General features: G+C 48.9%; 1 protein-coding gene across 1 annotated transcript; it reads left to right on the top strand.

Moving 5' to 3' along the window:
- Positions 1-499: 499 nt before the first annotated feature.
- CRYGN (crystallin gamma N) lies at positions 500-10,479 on the top strand. Its single transcript, XM_063421138.1, has 4 exons — positions 500-2,775; positions 3,234-3,482; positions 5,216-5,361; positions 10,271-10,479. Exons 1-4 carry the CDS (start codon positions 2,755-2,757, stop codon positions 10,404-10,406), a joined length of 552 nt encoding a protein of 183 aa, XP_063277208.1. The 5' UTR covers positions 500-2,754; the 3' UTR covers positions 10,407-10,479.
- Positions 10,480-15,558: the final 5,079 nt, after the last annotated feature.

A 15,558-nucleotide genomic window follows, 5' to 3' on the forward strand; every position in this document is an offset into this window, starting at 1 on the left:
ATCCTGCTAAACCTCTGACATGGAATATTTCTGTTCACATAAGTGAGGTCACTCCCAAAGATTCACCTCCAGGAGTCACACCCTGCTCAGCTCCCCTGGCTCTGGCCTGGACAATTTGGAGAGCAAATTGTCTCTCACCACTCCTCAGCCTTGTGGCAGCAAAGGCCAGCAGGGATAGCACAGCCTGGAGCTGCCCTTGTGGACATCAAACCCAATTCTCCCTCTAAACCAAACCCACAAAAGAATCTCAGATTTTTGGGTTTTGACTGTTAAAGCCAAAAAACTCAAACCAACAAGTTCATTTCCAATGTTTCATCCTTTAAGCAGCCCCAGTGGAGGGAAGCTGCCCACAACCCTTTTGCTGTGGGACTCATGGTCAGATGCAGCTGGGCAGGAGCAGGAGGCGAGGTCAGCCCCAGCAGCACTTGCCTGAAATGCTGTTAGTGGCCACAGGCTCCTCAGGCTGCTCTTTTCTCTCTTCCATTGGCAGCCTTAACATCTTTGGCAAGGAGTTAAGGGGATTTGTCCAGGAATTATGATTATGATAATTTTCCTTTTTTTCTAGAGATGGGTCCTTTCTTATTTCATATCTTTAACGTGGTTTCTCAAAGAAATGAGGATAAAATTGCTACAACCTCTTTCCATCTCTCCTGAAATAGCTTTTGAACCTGTTGGACAATTTCTAAGAAATCTGACATCTGGGCACAAGTCTCACATTCATCAGGCTCTTGCACATTGAATTAAATGTCACACCTTAAGAGAAAGAGGAAAATCCCCTCATGAGACAGAGGAAACCAGGCTTTTGTGGTTCCATAAAAATCTCCTGAGGCAGTATTAGCTTTCCTGGGTGCTTTGGGGTAGTGGATGCCACAGGTCTTCCCCTCCAGGCACCCAACAGCTCATGGCCAATGCAGAGTGTGTGAGCTGTGACCCCAATGGAACCCAGTGGAGAGTTGGTCCCAGTGCCAGTGGTGCCACCCCGTTGTCCTCGTGCTCCCAGCCATGACCCAGAGGAGGAACACTTCTCCTTCCCTCCCAGGGCACCGACTGCAAGGCCACAGGGAATGGCTGGATTTTGGAAACACCACTAATGTCCCCCATCCTGGCTGCAGCTCTTCCAAGGGGGACTTTCTGTGTGCTGTTACTTTTCCCTGCACCATCTGGTGATTAATTTAACACCTTAAAATTAGCACCAGCATTTCAAAGAGGTTTTGGGCAGGGATTTTTTTTTTTTTTTTAAATCAGATGAGGGTTTTTTCATTGTTTCCTGCCCCACAGCACAACACACATGTGTGAACCGTGTTCCTGCAATGCCAGGGCAGGTTTGCCTGCATCAGCTGGAGGATGTGCTTCCTCTCCCAGCACAACGTGCCACCTCCCTCCTTCCTCCTCCAGAGCGTCCCAGTCAGCGACATCTCCAGCTCAGCCTACGTGTGTCTGCACATGCACTTATTAACTTTTACATCTTAATTGAAATAATGACATGCTTTCTCCTGAAGCAGTCTGTAATCTCGAGATGAAGCGGTGAGCAGCAGAGCGGGGCTGCCCAGCCAGGCTGCTGGCACTCGTGAGGATGGGAGTGACCTGCCAAGAAAGGACGGGCCAGGGAGAGAGGCAGCAGCAAGGGGAGGTGATGGGGGCCCAGTGAGTGAGGAGGAGGATTCAGTGAGCAGGAGCTGCGTGTGAAGTCTCTTCCAGAGCTATTAAAAAGCATAAAAGACAAATCTTCTTTTAATGTGGCCCCTCTGCAGGCTGTTCCATGGGCCACCCCCATACATCTGCCTTACCTCTTCCTAGCCTGGCTTGTTAGTTTAAACTGATGGGGTTTATGGGCTGGGAGCTTCCTCTGCTATTTGTCCTGGGATTATGACATTTAAAATCTCTGGATATTCTTATAACACAGGTGAGGACTTTATAGTCCCATGTAGCTGCAATGTAAATTACTTTAGTATGGTAACTTCATGGTCCAAAAGTCCCTCTAATCCTGATTTACAGATGTGAGTCAGGGCTTCAGTGCTGGAAGATCAAAACATTCCTGAGAACGATGCTCGTGAGTAACATCAGTGGGTTTGTGAGCCCAAACTTTGCACTTTGGAGGGGATCAGGTCCTTGGCTTTTGGAGGTGCCATTCAGAGAGCTTCAAAGGTTAAATGAGAAACCATTGGCTTGACAGATGGAGCACAATATTTGTTGGTGAGGAGTCATCAAGGACACCCTCTCGGCTGCCACACTGCAATAGGTGGGAAGAAGCTGGGAAAAAGCAAACCTGACACAGAGAAATGATGTGCCATGCTTAGAGATGCTGCTGTTTCCTCATTTACTTGTTATTTGTTCTGAGGAAAAAGAAAAAAGATGGGGAAAAAAAGGAAAATAGGGGAAAACAGAGGGGGGATGGAAACAAGGAACAAAAATAAAGATGGAAAAAAAGATCAAAAAAGTAAAAAAAGAAGAAGTCCTCCAAAAAAGAGCAGTAAATGTGCACTGCTAATCAACCAAAGCCCTGCCAAGCAAATCTTTTGTCAGATCATCTGCCCGAGATCAAAAGCCCGGACTCAGCAGCCCCGTTACCGGCGCTTCTGCCGACGAAGCAGAACGGCAAAGCCCCGGTTCCCGCGGCTTTGTTAAAAAGCCCTCACGGCACCCCCCCGGCCCGGCCCGCCCCCCACGGCCCCTATATAGCACCGAGTCCAATGATCTGCCCATCGCCCCTTGGGCTGGCTCCCGCTCTGGGTCCTGGATAGCAGCCAGCAGAAAATGTCTCAGTACTCAGGAAAAGTAAGTAACGACCCGAACGCTTCCCTTTCAGCCGGGGCTGGAGAGCCCAAGCATCCTCGGGGTGGAAGGAGCTGATGATGGAGCCAGCAGTGGAGTGAGTGGTGATCCCGGGAGCAGATTTGGTGGCAGGGATGGGGAGGGTGAGGCAGAAGAAGCTGCTTTTTGGGAGCCGAATTTCCTGTTTAAACATTCCTGCTGGAAATGTGTGTGAGAGAGCACGAGGAGGCGAGAAGTGTCATAAACGCGGGGTGCACCGCGTTCCCAGAAAAACAAATGCGCTTCTTGGGAAAAAAATGCCAGCGATGCCGTGCTCCTTTTGCTGGGAAGCGGCTAAAATAACCCAAACCACCCTGAAATGATGCATCTTGCAAATGATGCAAGAGATTCCCCTCTCCTTGGAATGGGAATCTGGCCGTGTCCTGCTCCTCACCGCGGGCCCTCTCTCCTCCCTACCCCAGATCACATTCTACGAAGGCAAATGCTTCACGGGCAGGAAGCTGGACGTGTGTGGCAGCTGCAACAGCTTCCAGGACCAAGGCTTCCTCAACAGGGTCAACTCCATCTGTGTCCAGAGTGGAGCCTGGGTGTGCTTTGACCACCCCGACTTCCGAGGGCAGCAGTACATCCTGGAGCACGGCGAGTATCCCGACTTCTACCGCTGGAATGGGCGCAGCGACCACCTGGGCTCCTGCCGGCCCGTCGGGATGGTGAGTGGGATGCTGCAGCTCTCCCAGCCGGAGCAACGTGGGGGTTTAGTTCATCCTGGTCACAGGAGCCCTGGGAATAAGTGCCATAAAAATTTGTGTTCTTTAGAAATAGGGTGTCCTGTTGAGCAGCAAAGAGTTTTTGGTTTGGCCCCGTTCTTGGCTACAAAGCCAAGACAGTTTCCTGTGTCCCCAGATGGAGGAAGATACTTCTTCTTCCTCTCACAGTGAAATGCAGTGCCTTTAACAGGATGAGATATTCCCATGGTTTTCCAGATGAGATGGCAAGGTCCTGCTGGTACCATGTGCCTTTCCTTTCAGTGTAAGCTGCCATGAGATATTCATGGGGGAGTTTAGAAGGACATTCATTGCCCAAGGCAAGTTTAAGCAGCAGCAGCTCCATCTCCCCACTCACCCAAAGGGGGAGAGGGCAGCCTGAGGGCTTTCCAACCAGATCATAGGGCTGTTCCTAGCAAATCTTAGTTGAATTCTCTGCAAACCACCCTCTGACCCTGGTAATGCTAAACTAAACCCATTAGTTTCCCTTCCTCTTATCAAGCTTTTAAAAGCACTGTCCAGAGGAAGGTTTAAATGGTAAGATTAAAAAGTAACAAAGAAAAATGAATATATTTTGGGTCTTTCCATTGGTTCTCCTATCAGTGAGGGCCTCCAGGGCAATGATGAGCCCAGCTGGAGCTGCTGGGATTTCTCACTGGCCCTGAAACTGCTTTTGGCACGGCAGTGGGTCTCTTACAGGTCTGTAACGTCATTCCCAAAGCACCTCCATGATCTGTACGTGGAGGGATTCTCTGGCCCAGACCCTGGACCCTGGCCAGCACAAGGATGTGCTCCTCCTTTCCTGGCCCAAGATTTTTCCTGTGAGGTGCCAGCAAGGGCTTTGAGGCATTTGTGCAGCTATTCCCAGAGGAATGTTTGCTCAGGCACGGAATCTGCTCGGCTGCTGCTGTGGGGTTTGGCACCGCAGCCCGGCCTTCCCCTCAGGCACAGCCCCTGTGCACTGACGCTGTTTATTTGAAAAATGCGTTGAGGTATTCTTTGAATTTGGCTGAAAAATATCCTTTGAGCTCGCTCTGTCCCACAGAGCTCTGCTGCAGGCTGCAGAGATCTCCCCAGAGTGATTTGTGCTGTGTGACCATCAAGGGCTCACGCAGCAATGATGATGCTGGGAAAATTTCCTTTTCTCCCCCCTGTTTTTATTTTCCTAAACAAAAGGCACAACACCTCTCACCAGGAACAGCAGCTATGCATGAAACTGGAGGCAATACGAACTGGTTTAGAGGAATAGTCCAACATCTTTGTCCAGTATCTTGGGATATGTTTCTTTTTCCTGTTTGGGTGTGCAGAGCGTTGGGTCTGCAGCTGATGCTGCATTTGGGATGGAGGGTTGTGGGCTGGTGGGGGATCTGCAGATGGACGAGGGGCTGTGTGTGCCTGAGCACTGGCACCCCCGATGTGTTTGCATGTGGGCAGCAGAGCAGGAAGGTGCAGCCAGGCACAGGGATGAGGGATTTTTGGCTGCTTTCATGGTTGGTGTGCTGGGAGGCAGCACGAGTTTGTGTGTGCTCTGCTCATGCTGGCACCAGTGGGCTTGGATTGCTCTCCACATTCCCCTTCCAAAGCACCCTTCTGTCTCCCTCTTTGTCTTATAAAAGCCAGGGAAATAATTTGTTGTGCTTTTCTGGTGTTGCTGTTGACTTCAATCCCTTTGTCCCCAGCACGGCGAGCATTACAGGATCGAAATATTCGAGGGGAGCCACTTTAGGGGTCCCAGCCTGGAGCTGACAGAAGATTGCTCCTTCCTGCAGGGACAAGGCTGGGACAAGACCTGCATCAATGCCCTCAAGGTGTACGGCGACGGCGCGTAAGTAATTCCACATATCCTGCACTGGCCCCTGCTGTGCTCCCTCCCCTGGGCACTGCAGGGGACAGGGCTGCAGACACTCCTCCCTCATGGAAAACCCTGTCAGTGCTGGGGGCACTTGGAGAAAGCCTAGAAGTGTTTGTTAAGCCTGTTGTTCAAGGTGAATGTTGGTGCCTGCCCACTGAGAGCTGCTTCAAAGGGGTGAGACTTTTGGAGGGTGGCAGCTAAGCACGAGCTGCAAGAACTCTGTGAGAAGCTTAAAACCATCTCCTGCCTTCCTTCCTGCCTTCCTGCCTGCCTGGCTGCCTTCCACACCCCTTTCAAATCCACCCTGAAGCTCTCAGGGAGGTTGGATGGATGGCTCCAGGTGATGCAGGTCAGGGCTTTTGCTTTGCAAGTGGCTTCACCACACCTTTTCCTACGATGGCAAAATTGAGGCAGCAGCACCTCCCCTTTACCTTAAATCCTGCCTTGAAAGACAGGGCTGACAGAGGTGGTGATGCCTCCAGCTCAGCCCCACCCTCCTGCCCCTGCAGATGCTCCTGAAGGCCTGGGCAGGATGGCAGTTTTGTCTTTTCCTTGATGCTTGTATTTTCTCAATGGTGTTGGTCCTTTTTGTGTTTTTTTCCTGTTATTGTCTGACAGGTTGTTATCTGTCTGTCTCCCCTTTCCTCTGTCTGACAATTGCATTTTCACTGCAAGCGTGCTGGGAGCTGGGGAATACCACAGCACCTTCCCAGAGCCATCCAGAGGGTGGCTGGAGGGGTCCCTGGGGCAGAGGAAAACTTCTGCAGAGGAGGGAGCACAGAAACCTTGTTCTTCACCTGACCTGGACTGGAACTGTGCAGCTCACAGACACCTGGTGTGAGATGCTGGGCCCTTTGTGTCCATTTTTTTCCTAAGAATAGGGAAAGGTTGTTGCCATCCAAGCTCAAGACACCCTGACAGCAGCAAGTGTCCTGCAGGACCCTTTCTGATCCAGCCAAGGCCTCTCCTCTTCCAAAAATCCAGGCTTGTGATTAGGCAATGTTTATTAAGGAGCAGAACTACCCATTCCTGATGGGGAGAAATGGCTGGAGCCCACCAGGGACCCTGTTAGGGCTGACCCTTTGAGTACCAACACCACAAAGCCAAGAGGGAGCCTGTGAGTACTCTGGCAGGAGCTTTAGGGCAAATTTTCTGCGTGGGTCCCTGTAGCAGAGCCTGGAGCTTGAGAAATTGGGAAGCTGCCCAGAAACTTTCAAGCACTTGAATTTTTCAGATTGATTTTCCCTCTGCCCTACAAAATATATAAAGGGCACAAAGCTTGCTCTCCCTCACATGGGAGTCTGAATTGTTCATGTTAACATTACAGGACTTCTCAAGGTCTATGAATAGTGAGAAAAAATGGGAAAAAATAAAGCACAGAGAGGAGTGTGTTGAGGAAACTCACTGAGGTTTGTAGCATTACATTCAGCTCCTGGGAAGATCAATGTTGGACATGCTTGGAAAGGTCTGTAAAGGCAATTAAAAGGCAGGACAATGCAGAGGGACCTGCTGTCCTGGGCTGCAGGAGGAGGGAGGGAGGATGAGATGCCACTGCAGAGAGGTGAGAGCAGGCAGAGAAAGGGACCCTATAGCACATCTTTTCTCCTGTGGATGGACCATCCAAACCCAGGTGCCTCCAGAGGTGCTGTAGGTGTAGGTGGTGCTGGGCATCACCTGGTAAAGCTGTCCCAGGATTCATCCTTGGCTGTGTGGGGAGCAGAGGAGATGGGGTCAGTGGAGACAAAGGGAGTTTCAGCCACAATCTCACTCTGGGATTTTCCCCCTCAATTCCCACAATGTGACCTCTGTTGGATACAGAAATATTTGTTTCCATTTCCAAATCCGTGGCTGGTGTCATGTGCTGATAAAATGTTGCTGCCTGCGCTTTGTGGAGGTGGCCGTGCCCACGGGAAGGGATGATGGATCATCTGGAAACACAGGAATGGAGACAAACATCGGCCTTTGCCACGGTGCAGGGTGAGCCTGAGGGGCTCCAGCACCTTCCCTGCTGCCCTTCTGGGGTGGGCAATTGCTCCACACACAGCCAAAAAGGGTGATGGCAATGGATTGCTATTTCGGAGCAGTTTTGAGGAGTCACCGCCTCCTCGGAAGCTGCTGCAGGTTTGTGGTGAGTGGCTTTGCCTGTCCCACGGGCAGAGCCAGCTCCAGTATCACACATGGCACCATCTGACTTCAGATGAAGATTTGGGCTTCTTGTCCCCCTTTGTGCCTCTGCCACTCCACAGAGGATGGCCTAGAAATAACAGTTTTAAAAAGCTGAATTTGTTTCATGGTCCAGAGAGAACACCCCAAAAAGAGCTTTTCTACACTGCAGTGGAATAACTTGAAGGAACCAGTCCAACCATTTATCCTGCTGAAGCATTCATGAGTGTTTGGTAGCTGTTCTGCAGTCAGGCTGTGAAATACAAAGCAGAACAGGTACCCAAATGCTGCTGCCCAATGAACATCACATATTTCTCAGCAAAGGCAGTACCTGCCCATGGCACTGCATGGAGAATGAGTGACTTTGAGCTCCACTGAAAGCCTTCTCCTTGGTTCAGGCTGATGCTACAGCCTTCCCCTCCTCATTTTCCAGTTTGAGCAGCCAGTTTTGGCTTCTAGAGTTTGAGTTGGCTCCATGAGCATTTTATTCCCATGTCCTCTGGGATTATGTGCTAATGAAACACAGCACTGAGATGTCTGAGGGCTGTGTGCTGTGTGCCTGGATCAGCTCTCCCATTCTGGGCTTGAGGACAGGATCATCTCTTTTTTTGTTGTTTTCTGGGCTTCTGACTGCCTTGATTTCCCCTCTCGCCGATGGTCTCAGAGAACGTAAATTTTAGGCAATAAAGGAACAGCTAAGTAAGCCACACAGTCCTTCACTCATCACCTTGCACTGCAAACACACTTCACTCCCATCTTTCTGCTATTCCTTTTGTTCCTTTGGGGTTGGGGTTTTTTCAGCCTTCCCCTAGGCAGAGGAACAAGCCAGTGGGGGTTCTTATCACCACACCAGGTCACTCTGCTTCCATCTACACCAAAGCCTGTCCCATTCCCTCCATGCAATGGTGCAGACACATCAGCCACGTGTCTGGAAAGAAATCTTGGGAAAGACAGTGACTGTGAGGGGCTGCTCTTCCCCCTGCTCTATTCCCCAGGGTCCACCTGTTGTTGAAAGATGTCCTAGAGCAGAAGAGCTGCAAAGAAAGAGGGGAAATTTTTAAAATTGTTGTTAATTAAGCTGAGGACACTTTCTGTCACTGCACACTGGGATGTGGGGTGGGGGTACACTGCACCCACAGGTGAGCAATGGGCAGCCTTCCCCTCGTGCTGCAAAGTGAGCATCAAAAGAAAAGGCTGAGGATGACTTTGTAATTCCCGTTTGGATATAAACTGGCTGCAACAAGTGCCAGAGAATGAGGCTGTTTGTTTGTAGGGACCACGTGTCAGTGATGCCTGCACAGGGCTCTGATACTACAGGATGCTCTTTCACAAAACCAAGGCACAGAATTCCATGCTGGTATCCACGTGCTGGTCCTGCTCCTGCACAGGGATCTGAGAGAAGGGACCACCACAGTCCCACCTCATGTCCTCTCAGAAACACACAAAAAAAAGTCAAGGAACCTGTAAGGTGCCTTGAATAAATACCCCAGACTTCTACTGTATTATTTTTTAAATATTGTCCGTGGGTGGCTGGTTTCATAAACAACTTTTTTGCTAAGCCCCCAGCTGTTTGCTTTGGGTTAGACTGATCTGAGTTCAGCAGCTGTTGTCTGACCCTTAAAGCCCAATAGTCTTTGACCCCTCCAGTACTTGAAGAAGTTTCTCCCTGGAAATCCCACATTAAGTCCCAACCCCAGTGTCCCAGCTGAATTCCTGCAATGACAGATCACAAAAAACAAATGGTTTGGAGGATTGCATTTCTGCTTTGCTGTCATTGCTGAGCACACAGATGAGAAAAGCAGCAGAGATCTTCATAAAATCTTCAGAAATATGGGGATGAGAGGAAAGAGGCAGCGATGAGCAGTGATAGGGTGGAAACCTGACTGTAAAACTGTCAGAGCAATGGCAAAATTTGGTTAAGAAGCATGGGAGACTCAAATAGAGGGCAGGTGTGACACTTGTGACCACAGTAAGATCATGTGAAGTGTGAGAGAGAGAAAAGCAGCAAAATTGTCTTTCTTGACCATCAGAATTTCTCCTGATGGGGCTCCTGATGGCTCCAGGGTGATGGAGAATGATGTAGCCCAGCCAGGTGAAGAAGTCGGGCATACCAAAGTCAGCAAGGTTATTGAATGTTGTATCCATTTGACAGCATTCCAAGGGAAAGTGGTTGTTAACTCTGGATGTAGAGATAAAGTAAAGATAACCAAGCCAAGCCCTGCTCTTTGTTGAATTAAGAGTTACTAAGAAAGAGAGAAATTACTAAATATGGTTCCCATCATAGCCAATGAATCAGTTCAAAGAGTCAGAACATCCATCAAGCATTGCATGTTTCTCCTTACAGTCCCTAAAAAAGGGGTTTATGCAGGGGCTGAGACGACTCATGTCCTTCTTTAGCACTACCAAATGCTATTAAATTGTTTCTGCTGCACATGGTGAAGCTCACAGAGATCCATTCCTACAGTAATGTGAAGCAGGGAGCCCTTGGGCCCAGGCTTTATTGCTGGTGTAACCCAGAACCTTTTCCAAAGGTGGGGTCCAGTCTGGCTGTGGGTATTTCCCAGGAGATTGGGGAGAAGCTCCCTCAGTGAGCTCCACCAGGACATTTCTGTGTGCGGGCTGGGACCGGCGCTCATCCCCTGAGGTTTGCAGCGGTGCCTGGATGTGGCTGCCATGCAGGGCACGGGGCTGGCACCCAGTGAGCCTCCCCCTGTGCCAGGTGGGTGCTGTACGAGGAGCCCAACTACCGGGGCCGCATGTACGTGGTGGAGCGCGGCGAGTTCGGCAGCTTCGACGAGTGGCAGGCGCGCAGCGCCAGCGTCCAGTCCATCAGGAGAGTCGTCAACTACTTCTAGCTGAGCTTCCACCCCGCCAGCCATGGCCCGCTGAGGCTGAGCACCACCTCCCCTCCACTCACTGACCCCTGGAATAAATTGTCAAACACCAGCTGCTGGCTCTAGGCACTGTTTTTTCCATGAGTTAAAGAGGGAAGAGGTTTGTAATCGTTCAAGGCTTGGTTTACATGCTGTGAATTTGCTTTCTTATTCTGCAGTGGTTTGTGAGGAGGACACGGGAGGGTGGGTCAGAGCTGGTGGTGGAAAGCAGATCTAGGAACATGCCTGCTGTTGTGGCTGTGGTCTGGCACGTTCCCTCTGCCCCAGCCAGGGCCACCATGTGATGGCTCCAGCTGACTCCTGGTGCCTGGAGGGGTCACGTTGATGCACACGTGGGTGGGCAGCGCAGGCGCAGAGCCACTGCAGGCCCTGTGAGGACACACGTGAGGGTCACAGCAGGAGCTGAGCCACTCGTGGGGTCTGTCTGAGCATGGCATGCTGATCTTGATAAAAAGGTGAAAGCAACCATTCATCCTGAGCTACTTTAACTTTAGATCAGCACACATAAAAATATATATTAAAAAAACCTCCAAGCCTGAAGACACAAAACCTGAGCAACCTTCTCTTTGTTCCCTGAACCCTTCAGATGACAATGACATTTTAAGGGACCACCAGCAAAGGAAAACAGCCACTGTGCTGCCATTTATTTCAAACTCTCTTGCCATCTTTCTGCCCCCTCAGTGTTTTGGGATGCCCCTGAACCCCATTCCATGGTTGGCAACTGGGATGGGAACCACCCTGCCCCTTCAGCTATGGACTGCAGCCTGGGCACTTCCCCTGGCATGGAGCCCCCAATAGTGCAGCAGCCTCCCTTCTGTAAAATCATAAACCGTGTTCAGCGTTAGCTGGGGTGTTTCTGGCTGTTTCAGAAAGGGGTTATTTTATTCTCTTCACTCTGTTACTCCATTAGCTGTTAAGCCTTGGCTGTCTGATAGATCCTGACAGGCGCAGGCATGGTGCCGGCAGAGCTGCAAAGCTCTGTGTTAATCCAGGGGGAAGGCTGCTGGTCTAACCCCAGCCCTCTGAAGGGACATGAGCGAGGCTGAGAGGTCCCCAGCACACTGTGTGCCTTCAGGTCTGCTCTGCTTTGCAGGCCTGGATGGGAACCTGCCCTTCCCTGAGTGATGGGGAGGAGCAGGGCTGAGCTCTGTGCCAGGGGCTGGTTGGGCTCGTGCTGCATCCCAGTGTGACACTGGACCCACCTGCCACTCACACCCATCCACCTTGTCACTCATCCTCCACTTGGATCTTGGCTCCCTGTGGCTCTCTGCCAGTACCAGGACTGGGGTGACTGGTAACAACTGGGCCTGTGTGAGGACATGTGCTGTTCCTGACACCCTTGCAAAAGTTGCATCAATTGAGATTTGCCCCAGCTGCACATATGCTGTAAATGTGTTAAGAGGGGATATGGAAATGCAAAACAAATTGCACCTTGTGAATTTAACAGCAGTCTGGGCGATGCCTGCCTTAGCAGTGATACAGACAAGCATGTTCTCTTGTAGACAGCCTGTTGTCTGGATGTACCCTCCGTGCAAATCATCACATAAGCACTTACAGTTACACCAGCTTAGCTCTGGACTTCAGTGGCCATGTCCTGGGTGGTTTGTGGTGACGTGGTCCATTAAAGCTGTAAAAATATTTAAAATCTTTAATGGGTTTCAAGGTATTTCTGTGTCAGAGAAGGCAGGGAAATGATTCATTCATTGAGTGGGATGCACAAATGTACAACTCGTGCATCAACTCTTGCGTATTTCATTTTCTTTTAATTAGATGCAGCTTATGAAAGATTTTAGGAGTCCTTCCAGGATTAGCATTGCTCTTGCCTCATGAAGAATGTAATCGGCTCCTGAGCAAAATGCACTCTATTAAAAGTTAATATTCAGTCATATGCAGTGCTCTCAGTTGTGACCTCCTGGACATTATTCTGTTAAAAAAAAACAAAACCAAAGTGGTCCCAGAGAAAGACAAGCATCGAATTGTGATGAGCTTTAAAGGAGGCTTTTCATTCATTTGAAACACATTCAGTGTCACGGTGCAGCATGAAGGATAAAGGAACAAAGGCTTTAAAATATACAATAACTGGAGTCCCAGATGCTCCAAGTATTTGAAGGACAAAAGAAAAGAAAATAGAGAATAACCATCCACCCACATTCCCCTGAGAACAATAGCATAAGTCCAGACACCCCCACATCTGGGTTTCTGAGCACTCTGTGCACACAGCCAGGGGAGATGAGTGTCCCACTGCTGTTGGGGTCAGAGCTGTGACATCACAGATATTCTGCTGCATGGCTCCCCGTGCTTCCACTCCCCTCTGTGCAGAGCAGTGCTAGAGGGACCCACGGACATCCCTGCCCATCCTCAGGGAGCCTGGGGCTGTGCATGCACACACAGGCTGGCTCCAGCATCCAGCCACTGTGTGCAAGCCCACTTCATCCACACACTTCAAACTAATTATTTGTTTATATGCTCTACTAGATTAATATTTGCTGCTTAAATTGTGGAGGTATACTTAGGATCCCAGTCCTGGACTGAGCCATGCCTTGTGCTAGGAGTTAAAAGTACAAAAAAAGCAGTCTGGTTGATCTGTGCAGATGTGTGGAACCCTGTTTTTAACCAGTGAGTGTTTAGCTACCTATAGCACATTTTACACAAGTCTGTAATATGCCTACAGAGTAAACATTCATCATTTATTGACATCTGATATCCCATTTATGAGCACAGCCTCAATGCAAAGAGCTGGTCCCGTGTGAAGGCTATTTAAAAAACTCCTCTGTGTGCACAAGCTTAATCTCACTAAAAACTGGCAGCGGGGAATTGAATTCCATCTATTTTTTGCTTATTTGAAACCTAAGTAGGGTGGCCATGGGCCTAATCCAAGCACTGATGCTGCAGGAACATGCATTGCGTTGGCAGTAGGGGAACGTGGCTCTCGTTCTCTTCCTTTTCCCTCCCCCTCCTTGCTAAATCTGCACTTGTTTAAAGGACAGAATGTACAGATCCCATATGCTTGCCAGTGGCTCGTTGGTGGGTTTTTCCCCTAGAAAAAAAGAGATTATTGACATTGCTCTAGTATGAAATGGTATGATTTGTGAGTTTATAGCGCATAAAATATAAATGACAAAAACGCCAGCTCGATGTGAAGTGGATGTGAGATGGTGCAGCAGAGGTTTGAGCACATTAAACTGCACGGCTGAATGAGCTCTGCTACATGAACTGAGGAGGCAAGCAATGGATTAAGGAAATTGGAAACTATTCCACAAAATGCCGAAGATAAAACAAAGATTCAAAATGAACAAAAGAGACAAGTTATTAATTACAAGAGAGAGAACTAAATGAAATCAGCTCCATCTGGAAAACCAGGAAAACCCTAATAATCAGCATTACTGTGCTTGGCTAAGCTGCTGCAGTGTAATATTCAGAATAACTTTGAATTACATCTGGCCCCAAAGCAAATAGCTCCTGCCAGAATGCCTGCACACACAAATGTCCCTTCTTTGTAGCTGGATAATGTGCAAATTTGATGGAATATCTCTTTCAAATGAATGCTTGGGAGATATCTGAGGAGCTGCAGTGCTTTTGCCTTGCTATCCTACTTGGTACAGGTACATGTAGTGAAGGTAAGGAGGAAACTGCCTGCTGAGCCACTGCTGGCATGTGTGATGTTGTCATGTTCAAATGAACCTCTCCTTACTGCTCACAGAGGTGGAAGGGCTGCACAGCCACCTCCCCTCTCTGGGAAATCAAAGAGGAGGTACCCAGCTGTTGAGGCTGCCCCACACTCACACCTTCCTGTGCTTTTTGTCTCTCCCCCTCCAGAGACACCTCTCTGGACCTGGCAGAAATGAATTCACTCCTTGGTGTCTGCTAGAGCTCTTTTATTACTTCTTTAAGTAGAAAGTCTGGCTCAACTGCGACCTCGTTGACTGAGTGCAGAAAGGAAATGAAAAGCTTCAAAATGTTTCTCCAAAGTCTGGCACCAGGAGGAGAGCCCTGGTCATTGTTAAAGCCTAAGCAATGGCAGGGTAAAAATGTAGAGAGAACACAGTGACTGGGCTCTGGAAGAAGTTTCCCAGAGAGGTCGTGGAGCTTCCTTCCCTGGAGATATTCAAAAGCTCTTTAGACACAGTCCTGAATGATGTGCTGCAGAGGACCCTGCTTGAGCAGGAAGCTTGGACCAGATGACCTCCAGTGATTCCTTCCAACCTCACCCATTCTGTGATTCTAGGATATTGGGCACCATTGATGGCTATTCTGGCTCCCATGCTTCATCTAGTTTGGTTTTCACTCTCTTTTCTTTACACATTCTCTTCAATGTTGTATTGAAGTCAAAGGAAAATTAACTTGGATGAAAACACATTTGGTCTTGAAATTTTTACTATGCATGGGCTCACACTCCTGTCCAGCAGTAAATCTGATATAGTTAACAACTCCTGAACCAGATAATGTCTGTCTAATGTGGTCAGCATCATCAACATTGCAAATGGTAATATATTTTTGGTTTTAATTTTAAATAATCTGGTTTATTGGAGAGGTCAAACTCAGTTATTCAGCCTTCTGTGGTTGAGGCTCATGTAGCCTGGTGTCCTTTTTTTCTTCCAAGAGTCACCCTTCAGTCAGCAGAGGAGGTGCAATAACATCCCACAAAATCTGAGCTGTTCCCATATTTACTGGTGGCTGTGACAGAAACCACACATGGAAAAAAGTGGAAAAGAACAGAAATAAAACAAATACTAATTTTCCATGGAGTAACAGGAGCACTGAAGAAAAAGCAAGCGGGTGTACCAGGTTTGCATGGACAGCTGACCATCTTTACATGATTCAGAATGAGACAGTTTGTAATCAAGTCAAGCTGTCCTGGTTTGAGCATGAGAACATATGGAGGAATGTACCAGTGAATTCAGTCAAATTGTCCGTGAAGTACACATGAAATCGTACAGAAATTGTTAATGTAAATTCCTTCTTTGGATATGATGATCTCTAGTGGATTGCAGTAAATCCATATGTCCTGTAGGCATTCACACCTGCACTCACACACTCCAAAATGCACGGAATGCTGCCTCTCAGTCAGAATGGTTTCATGTGCTCCTGCTAGGGAGTTTGGAATTGTGAAGGG

Source organism: Prinia subflava, chromosome 1 (assembly GCF_021018805.1).
Source record: "Prinia subflava isolate CZ2003 ecotype Zambia chromosome 1, Cam_Psub_1.2, whole genome shotgun sequence".
NCBI classification, from domain to species: domain Eukaryota; kingdom Metazoa; phylum Chordata; class Aves; order Passeriformes; family Cisticolidae; genus Prinia; species Prinia subflava.